General features: G+C 33.2%; 1 protein-coding gene across 1 annotated transcript; it reads right to left on the bottom strand.

Moving 5' to 3' along the window:
• Positions 1-7,555: 7,555 nt before the first annotated feature.
• Positions 7,556-10,291, bottom strand: LOC109806802 (2-oxoglutarate-dependent dioxygenase DAO). The gene is made up of 3 exons (XM_020369301.3): positions 9,871-10,291; positions 9,154-9,469; positions 7,556-8,033 (listed from the first exon to the last, which is right to left on the bottom strand). Exons 1-3 carry the CDS (start codon positions 10,197-10,199, stop codon positions 7,788-7,790), a joined length of 891 nt encoding a protein of 296 aa, XP_020224890.1. The 5' UTR covers positions 10,200-10,291; the 3' UTR covers positions 7,556-7,787.
• Between the last annotated feature and the right edge of the window lie 435 nt (positions 10,292-10,726).

Below are 10,726 nucleotides of genomic sequence, written 5' to 3'. Positions count from 1 at the left end.
TCCATCTCCTTTACAAGTCCTTTGCAGTTCCACTATTTTTCATTGTTGTCATGTTTCCTCCCTACATTTTGCTTCCTTGTCCCAGTTTCAATGCTAATGAGAAACTCATAGTGACTCTCATTGTCGTCATCATTAATTGTTATCTATTAGGTTCTTATGGTTATGCTCCTCCATTAATTTTTTGTTTCATTTGTTATGTGTATTTCTCATGTGCATTTGCTATCTATGGTATTGTAACGGGGAAAAAATTATTTGGTATGGCAGTGACTGTTGCGAGAGAGCTGTGCGAGAAGTTAGTGGTGGATTTCACGTGTACATGATAGATCTAATGTTTATGGTGTGGTGGATCATTTTGTTTTATAGAAAATCTGATGCTTAATTACGATGATGCAATTGTCTCTTGATGCGACCATTTTCTACATTTCTACACCAGTTGATCTATATTGATTCAGTAATCGATGTTGAAAGTAAAAAACAACTTATGTAGAAAGTGTAAGCTAAACTAGTTTTCTTTAAGCATGTTACAAGGAGTTTAATTTTCAAGTTGTATAATATGAATAAAAACTGTTAGGAGGGTCTCACTTCGATGAAGAAATAATCTTCGACAATCAATTGAAAAATATTTTAGTCTAAAAAGTTCTAAATATTTTTTAATTAAAATTTATTCATAAGTTTTTATATATATATATATATATATATATATATATATATATATATTTCATTTATTATATTAATTAACGATAATGTGCTATTTTAGATGTCACTATATTTAATACATTCGTCTTGAAGCAAAATTTGAATTGTCTGTTCTTAATTGTAAAGTTCGGTCGACAATGACTGAGTGTGGGTCAGTGTCCTCCTAGCATCTTTCTCTTTCTTGCGTTTTTGATCTTGATATTTGATGCAGACAATTATTTTGGGTTTCATGCTAATCTAAATACTTTGATATATATGTCCGTTTAGTGCAAAGTTTAATATATAAAAAATAGCAAAAATAATTTTAAAATTATGGAATATGAGCCATGTAATACTTACTCAGTGCAAATTACATATGTTTATTTTGGAATGCGTGATTGTATTGGAAAATGCAAATAAAATAAAATGATATCTATAAAAAACCAGGACTGTTATTTGTTGCGTATGTAGTTATCAAGAAGAGGAAGCAAATTCAACCCAAGACGTATCTTCTTCTGTTGATCATTATGTGATAAAGGGAAATTATTCAGTTTTTTACTCTTTACAGGAAATTCAAAAGGAAACCCTTCTGTCTCCAATTTGTCCATTACTTTATATATATTTAATTACTTAAAGCAACTTTACTAAAATTATGATTCATAGTTATTTCACTATTCTTCTTTAAATTAAACAAGAAACGTCGAGACAAGTGACCTTGTTTGTAGAAATAATAGCATCTTAAATTTTCATGGTACTCTCCTGTCGTACCATTTCATCATAATGTAAAATAATCAATTATAATTAAAGTTGTTCTTTTATCTTTATCATTTTTTCCTTTCCATCACATTAATATTAAAAAATAACTATTTACCGATATATATATATATATATATATATATATATATATATATATATTAATATTTACTTAAACGAAATAGTTTAATACACATAAGATGAGTTAAAAAAGAAAAAAGAAAAAAAGAGTTACCAAAGAGGTGTAAAACAATGTGTATGAATATTTTAAATTCTTTGATATTAAGTTTGATTTGTCTCGATTAAAAAAGTCATAAGATATGAGTCGGATTGTTCCACGTGAAAAAGAAACTCACTTGATAGGGAACATTTTACATAAAAGTTATAAACAAATATAATTTATATGAATGATTTTTGTGTGGAATAAAAGTTAATTATAACTAAGGATAAAAGTTAACAAGATTAGATTAGACTTTGGCAAAATTGAGCTTAACCTGCAACAAAATTATTAAATCTAAGCATAATTTGTTTACTTTTAATATTATATTATATTTTAAATAAACTTATGTATCAAACCTAATAAACTTTTATTTAAAGTTAAAATGTTGACTTAACATGCCTTAAACAGCTAAACCACTGGTGCATTAACATTTACACTTTGGGAAGAGAAAATAAAATAAATAGAAAAGAGATAATATAGGTATATAAAATTTCAGCGCCACCACTTTTACAACAAAGAAATCGGTTACGCGAGATCCAATAACCTTATTTATAAAATTGAAACTAAAATCAGTTTCTTAGGCGAAGGTACGTGCTACAACCAATGATGATAAAACATAAGTACATGCCCAAAATAATGAAAGTGTTTAGTAGAAAAATAAAATAACCAAATACAGTTAGGAAAAGGATAGTAAATCAACAAACTGCATCAAAATATATCTCCAAGTCCAAGAGAAAAGACTCACAGTTTGGAACATGTAAATGATTATATAATAATATAAATTAATCAATTTTTTTATTTATTTTTTCATTCCAAATCTCTTTTACATTTCTAATCATCATTAGTTGTCTCTCCTTTTTTTTTAACATTTCATGTAATCAAATTTATTAGATTAAAAGATTAAAATTTAAATTTCTATATAAATTTAATAAAATATTGTTACAGATTTATTATAATTACATTGTAGAACTTCTAGTAATTTAAAATCATATGATAATGGTAAATCATTAGAGTAACAAAGAGTACTGTCACAATAATATTGCGGCAATAACATATGTTGCAAACCATAAGTTACAACCCTAATCACCTTACACATGTTCCTCCACTATCAACTGATTCACAATTAAAAGCATATGATATGTTAATACATGTGAGTTAATTCTTCTTATGTATTTTATTATACATAAAATAAGCTTACACGTAATCACAAGAATGTAAAACTAAGAGAAAACGAAAAGGAAGAGAAAACAACAACGTACTGCCTTGCTATTATTCAGAAAGATAAGCTGATATATACAAGGAAAAATTGAAAAAGAAATAACAGAAAAGAGAGAGAAAATAACGGATAAAGATGAAACAGAAACGTAACAAAAATTATTGTTGCTAACGGAAATTATTGTTGAGACCCCCCCCCCTCAAGTTGGGAATGAATGTTTAACATGCCCAACTTGGTACGAAAACTTTGAAACAAAGTGGGAGAAAGCGCCTTAGTGAAGATGTCTGCAAGTTGGAGAGATGAAGGCACCGGAAGAAGCTTGATTAAATCGGAGTTGACCTTTTCACGAACAATATGACAGTCAATCGCTATATGTTTAGTATGTTCATGAAAAACTTGATTTGTTGCTATTTGAAGAGCTGATTGATTGTCACAATAAAGAAGAGCTGGACGAGTGAAGGAGACTCCAAAATCTTGAAGAAGAAAAGTGAGCCATTGAAGCTCACAAGTCGTGGAAGCCAGGGCACGGTATTCAGCCCCAGAAGAGCTACGGGAGCCAGTGGGTTGCTTCTTGGAACGCCAAGATATGAGAGAATCACCAAGATAAATAGAAAATTCGGTAATGGAGCGTCGAGAATCATGACAGCCAGCCCAATCCGAGTCACTAAAAGCTTTGAGTTGAGATGAACTGTTGGCAGAGAAGAAAATCCCAGAACCCGGTTCTTGCTTCAAGTAGCGAAGTATACGAAAAACAGCTTGAGAATGGGACATGGTAAGAGAAGATACAAATTGACTAAGATGATGAACAACATAAGTAATATCAGGGCGAGTAGTAGTAAGATATATGAGTCTTCCAATAAGTCTTCTGTAAGCTGATGGATCATGAAGAGGAGTGTCGGTAGTGGATGAAAGACGAGTGTAATAATCCATTGGTGTTGAAACTGGACGAGAAGCGAGCATACCACAATCAGATAAAATATCTAGCACATATTTCCTCTAAGAGATATGTATGCCATACTTGTTTCGAGCTATTTCAAGGCCCAAGAAATATTTGAGATCACCTAAATCCTCGATTTTGAATGTGTCATTAAGAAGCTTAGTGATACGTTGGATTTCAAGGAGATTGTTTCCTACAAGAACAATGTCATCTACATAGACAAGGAGAGCAGTAATCATTGAGTCAAAGAACTTGAGAAACAAAGAATGATCAGATGAGCATTGATGGTAACCATGTTGGAGAAGAAAGGAAGAGAGTCGAGCAAACCATTGTTGACTAGCCTATTTCAAGCCATAGATGTAATTCACCATGGAGAAAAGCATTATTGACCTGGTTGGGATGAGTTGGAGAAAACCCAAGAGGTAATTTCATGTAGACTTCTTCATGTAATTCACCATGGAGAAAAGCATTATTGATGTCTAATTGTTTAAGATGTCAGTTGTGAATGGCAGCAAGAGCAAGGAGAAGACGAATAGTGGTGAGTTTAGCAACCTAAGAAAAAGTATCAAGGTAATCCAAACCTTTGAGTTGGGTATAACCTTTAGCGACAAGTCGAGCCTTGTAGCGTTCGACAGTTCCATCAGCATTGTATTTAACTTTTAAATCCATCGACAACCAATAGCCGTTTTGTGAGGTGGAAGAGTGGTGAGAGTCCAAATATGATTTGCTTGAAGAGCATCTATCTCAGCTTTCATGGCTTTAAGCCAACAATCACTTTTTGCGGCCTCAACATAAGAAGTGGGTTCAATGATGGTAGATATAGAAGAAATGAAATGATGAAATGAAGGTGAGAGACGATCATAACAAAGATAATTTTTAATTGGATAGCGAATACCTGGATGAAGATTGGTTGAAGTAGATGTGAGAGTCCGATGAAAATCTTGCAGGTATGAAGGTGGTTGTCGTTGACGAGTGGAACAACGAAGTGTGGTTGAGGTAGGAGGAAAAGGTGAAGGGCTAGTAGTGTCAAGAACAAGTGCAGGTGTGTCAGGGTGAAAAGTATCTGAAGTGGGTATTAAAGGATCAAGAATAAAAAGAGATGGAGATATGGTGCTAAGGTTTTGGTCATTGAGTGATGAGGGAAAATAGGGAAAATGATCCTCATAGAATATGACATTACGGGAAGTGGCAATGGTACGAGTATGTAAATCATAGGTAAGGTAACCTTTGGTATGAGAAGGGAAACCTAGAAAAATACAAGGATGGGCTTGAGGATCAAGTTTCTTGCGTTGGGAAGTAATGGTGGTGATATAACAAAGATATCCAAATACTTTGATCATGGAAATATCACATTGAACACCATGCAATTTTTCAAAAGGGGAAGTATTTTTCAAAAAAGGTGTTGGTATGCAATTGATAAGATAAGTGGCATGTAATAAAGCGAAACTCCAAAAACAATCGGGTAAGTTAGAATGAAATAAAAGAGCACAAGTGACATTGAGTAAGTGTTGATGTTTACACTTAACAATGCCATTTTGTTGTGGGGTTTCAATGCAAGATGTTTGATGAATAATTCATTTTAAATGAAAGAGTTCATGCATGGAAAATTCATTGCCATTGTCCGTACGGATGATTCTGACGTGTGTATCAAATTGATTCTCAACAAGACTGATGAAATTCTAGTGATATGTGTACATGTTTCACTTTTATTACACATCAAATAAACCCAAGTGTAGCATGTGTGATCATCAACAATAGTGAGAAAATAACGATGTCCATTCATGGAAAGCATGGAATATGGTCCCCATATGTCCATGTGAATGAATGCAAAAGGTTGTGTGGCATGTGAGTTGCTAAGAGGAAAAGGTAATTTTCGTTGTTTAGCATAGTGACAGGTATTGCAAACAAAATTTTTATTGTTGTTCAAACATGAATATTGTTGTTGCATAATATGCATACGTTCACTAGATAGGTGCCCAAGGCGAAAATGCCATAGATCAATAGGGATTACATTGCATTTGGGATGTATAATAGTGGAGTTTATACTATGAGGTTGGAGATGAGCGGGTATAAGCTGGTATAATCCATCTCTCATATCAACTGAACCAATCGTCATCCGTGTGTTCGCGTCCTGAATAAGACAATGGGTAGCAGTGAATATTAGTTGATAAGGAGTGGAAGAAACAAGTTTAGAGATAGAGACCAAATTAAACGTAAAAGAAGGAATATAAAGAACATTTGTCAGTTGAAAAAGAGAAGAAAATTTGACAACACCAGAGTGCGTTGCTGCTACCCGTTTTCCATTTGGGAGTTTAACAATAATGGGATCAATGGAATGAAAAGAATGAAAATATTACAGAGAAGATGACACATGATCTGTTGCCCCTGAATCAAGAATCCAAGGAACAATTTTATGTGTGTGTGTAGTGCAGATGAGAGAGCCAAATTTACCTGATATAGGAGGTGAGTGTGTGGAACAAGAAGAGATGGAACTAATATGAGCTACATTCGATGCTGAATTCACATTTGGTGGTTGCTGAATTAATGCCAATAGAGCTTGATATTGCTGAGGGGAGAAGCGAATGTCCTGGACCTCATTAGCAGTAGATTATTTTTCATCCTCTGAAACCTTTGTATCACTAGTCATAACAGCAATAATGGGCATAAATTTCCCATTGTGAAAGCAATGTCCAGGAGGAAACCCATGTTTCCTATAACACACGTCTATGGTGTGACCGCCTTTCCCACAATGAGTACAAGTTTTCCCTCGAGCATAAGTGTTTTTATTATTCATGACCTCAGAAGGAAATTCGTGCTTGCGGAAGCATGTGCTCTCTGCATGACCAGTGCGACCACAAAAGTTGCAATTCAAACCTGCACTATTAACAGAAGTGCTACACGTTTCCATATTGATAGCAGCGACAAAGGTTTCACTCACAGAAAACTGCCTCTCTTGTTGAGCATTGAGACCTCTCAAAGACTGCATTGCTTGATCTTCCAATTTTCTCTGAGCAATAATAGATGCAACTTTGCAAGTGCATTTTGTGGTGCACGCACAGACCGGATCTGGACGAAAATTCTCCAACTCGTCCCATATAATACGAAGTTCACTCTGCTTGATAGAAGAAGCCTCTAGTTGCAAATCAAAAATTCTAAGAAGGTCACCTTGCGAATATCGAGCCTTAAGATCGCGCCAAATTTCATCAGCCTTATCCATCTAGAGAATACTCTGACGGATTGAAGCAGAAACAGAATATACAATCCATGAAATCACCATGTTATTACACCTTTTCCAAGCACCATATGTCTGATCGGTTGACGATGGCTGGGGAGCTCCTCCATCAATAAACTCTAGTTTGTTCTTGGCGCTTAATGCAATCATCATAGATCTGCTCCACAAGTGATAATTTGTTGAATTAAGTGCAGGTGAAACGAGAGCAGTAGAAGGGTTTTCATTTGGATGCAAGTATAAGAAACTGTGAATGTCGAGTTCACGACTCGTTTTCTCACCACTCATCTTTGTAGTATCAAAGAATAGAAAAGTGGACACGCAGCAGAATTCTTCGAAAAGAGCTCTGATACCATCACAAGAATGTAAAACTAAGAGAGAACGAAAAGGAGGAGAAAGCAACAATGTACTACCTTGCTATTATTCAGAAAGATAAGCTGATATATACAAGGAAAAATTGAAAAAGAAATAATAGAAAGGAAAGAGAAAATAACGGATAAAGATGAAATAGAAACGTAACAAAAATTATTATTGCTAACGGAAATTATTATTGAGACGTAATAGGTGTCTTATAAAGTTTCATGGTCAAGTTCCACAATTCAAGAATCAAAATCCAGAGACAAACACCATGGACCTGTTGCTCTACTATGATGAAATTAGGCTTTTTGTTTCAACTTCATTCAATAGGAATACATATAAGTTCATTTCCATTCATAAACCTTGTGGTGTGTTCCTAATTGAATCCAAGGTGCTATGACTAGGCCAAGCGGAATAACTCAAGGGCTTCACCAGTGGCCATCTTCTTGCTAATTCTGAGCTTCCTATAATCTTCATAAATAAAAGGTTGATAAAGACGTGGGTGATGATGGTCCACCAATTCCTCTGGGGCCTCAACATTCCTATTCCTGGGTGCTAACATAAATGTAGCAATTGAAAGACGTTTGGTCGCTTCCTTGCATTGCACACGGTGTATCAAATTGCAAAATCTTCCATTGCTCCACACCTGCATATATATACATTTATTTATATTCCACACTGCAATAAGTACATGCTCTTTATATATTTTATTTAATTACAATTTTTGTCATTATGCTTCCCCATTTTATAAATTTTGGACATTTTTTATTAATATTTTTTTAATCAACAAACAAACAATATATATGAAAGAGCTACCATGGATACCACAAAACCATATACAAATAATCGATATACAGAGTTTTCATTCTACCTTTCCCCTAATTAGAGTAATTTATAATTGAATAAATACAAATTATAATCTAACCAAATTTCTTCTTAAAATGTAAACTCAATTACAAAATATTTCACTCACACCTTACTATTTTACATATTCTTACTCTCGCAGTTACAACCCAATGTTGTAATTTAAACGACGCAACCCACCAAACTTAAAGGACAAAAAGACAAAACTGCATAGGCTTATAGCCCCAAAACATCAACATCTAATCTGTAATCTAAATCCGACCATGGCCACTTCCACTGATTCCTAAACCCTAACATCTAGTCTGAAGATTTGTTTTTGTACAGTAAAGGTAATCCACCAACAATTCACCATTATAAATTTACGTCCATACCCCTACAACATACAATGACCAAGTGATAATGATCAAATATGTTATATGCATTAATATTTTCCCAGATTTAGTGACCATGTCAACCAAGAATATTGAAATTGATTGTCTTTTCAGCCAAGACCACGCTGTGAACAACACAGTTTGTAACAAGATGTTTTTGTCAAAAGACCCATTCTTAATGCACATAGATTTCTTTGGCACCATGTACACCAAATCACTCAACACCACAAAATGCTCCGCTCCTCATACTTTGACTCTGATGCTTGAGTGTGTTATCAAACATAATATAATCTATAATGTCATTTTTAATGTAACATATTTGCGATCACCTGATACGTTAGTCATCAACATATTATGTCGATCAACCACGACATCAAATGATGAATTAATAAAGTATCAAAATGGTAAAATGTACTATTTAAAAAGTTAAACTAAAAAATTTGACGAAGATATGAAATGAGTGAAAAAAAAGTATAATTAAACATGTATATATTTTACCTAAATTTAAGTCTGGGATTGGTATATACTTACACGAGCAATGTCTCCGAGATTTACAAGGAGGGTTCCTGGGGAAGGAGGAATTGGCACAAATGAGCCAGAAGTATTGAAGACTTCAAGACCACCAACATTTTCATCATCTTGAAGAATGGTTAAGAATCCTGAATCGGTGTGAATTTGAACTCCAGTGGACCCCACTGCTTCTGGGGTGAAGTTATATTTGTTAATTCTAAACTGGCATGGCCAGTCCTCGAAATCAGCAACTACAACGCCTAGTGATTCCGCCATTTTTTGTCCTAGGTTTACTGCCAAACCATGAATCGCTCGCCCATATGCCTCCATTATTTGCCTAGTAGTATTATTCATCATTCAAAACAAACATCAAGTTGTCAAGTTATGACATCAAACATAAGAATTATAAAACCATGGACGCGCGGCACATAGAGTTATCATGGATCAGATATGTTGCTCTTTCTGCGGTATGAGTGAGCCAGAGTTCAACATAAATACTTTCATTAAATATGCTATTTAATATTTGAGTTAATCCTTCATTATAAAATTTTTTACATTAATAATTAATTATATTTTTAAATTATTTTATTTTATTATTATTTAATTAAATAAACAAATAACATGATAAAATATAATTGATATAAAAAATATGATTAGTTGTTAGTATAAAACTTTTTTACACCGATAATGTTTAGATGATTATCTCTTAATATTTATACAGAAACTGAATGAAATTACCTCTGGTGGGGTGATGCATCAAGTTGAGAGCAAAAATTATGCATAGCTTGTGGGGAAGCAAAGTCATAGAGTCCCAAGGCCTCATAGAATGGGTTGACTGCGCTTGGCGCCATGTAACCACTGCCAGCAATGGCTTCTGTGTTGCGATTCTTGAGCTCCATAGGAAGATCAAGAAGAGCTCCAATCACCTTCTTCATCTCACCCATGAGGGTTGCAGGAATGGAGTGGTTAATGATCCTGAAACAACCCCACCTTTCACATGCTTCTCTTAGTTTTTTGCATTCCTCTTGCTCACAAATTTTTCCCATATCAATCACTGGAATAGACATAGTTCTATTCTATCTTTTGTTCCTGTCGATATGGAATGAATGAAGGGAAAGTATCTCTTCACAACTTTTTCTAAATAATTTAATCCACTCTCTTTCTTTTCTTTTATGTAATTTATTATATTAATTCATCTTTCTTTTTGTCCTCACCTTTTGAATGATACTCGCACGACTTGCACCTGCTTTAACTTTTAAAAATTCATTTATTTCTTTTAATGAATATGTTAATGATATATAAAATATGAGGTACATTATTTTTCTTTAAAATCTAAAATTTATCTTTTAATTTTTAAAATATTAAAAATTATTAGTTTGACCTCTTAAATTTTAAATTTATCTTTTTGCTTCTTGTAATTTTAAAGAATTATTATTTTAATCTTTGTATATATTTTTCTAGTCTTTTAAATTTAAAATGTTCAAAATATAAAAATTATTATTTTAATTCTTTACTCAAATATTATCGATTAATAAACTTGTTATAATTATTTTACTAATTTTATTGTTAGTAAAAATATTAGATTAAACTAAAT

This window comes from Cajanus cajan, chromosome 11, assembly GCF_000230855.2.
Source record: "Cajanus cajan strain Asha chromosome 11, NIPB_CcT2T_4, whole genome shotgun sequence".
Classification (NCBI taxonomy): Eukaryota; Viridiplantae; Streptophyta; class Magnoliopsida; order Fabales; family Fabaceae; genus Cajanus; species Cajanus cajan.
The sequence above is the reverse complement of the archived record's forward strand: the minus strand, read 5'-3'. Positions and strand labels throughout refer to the sequence as shown.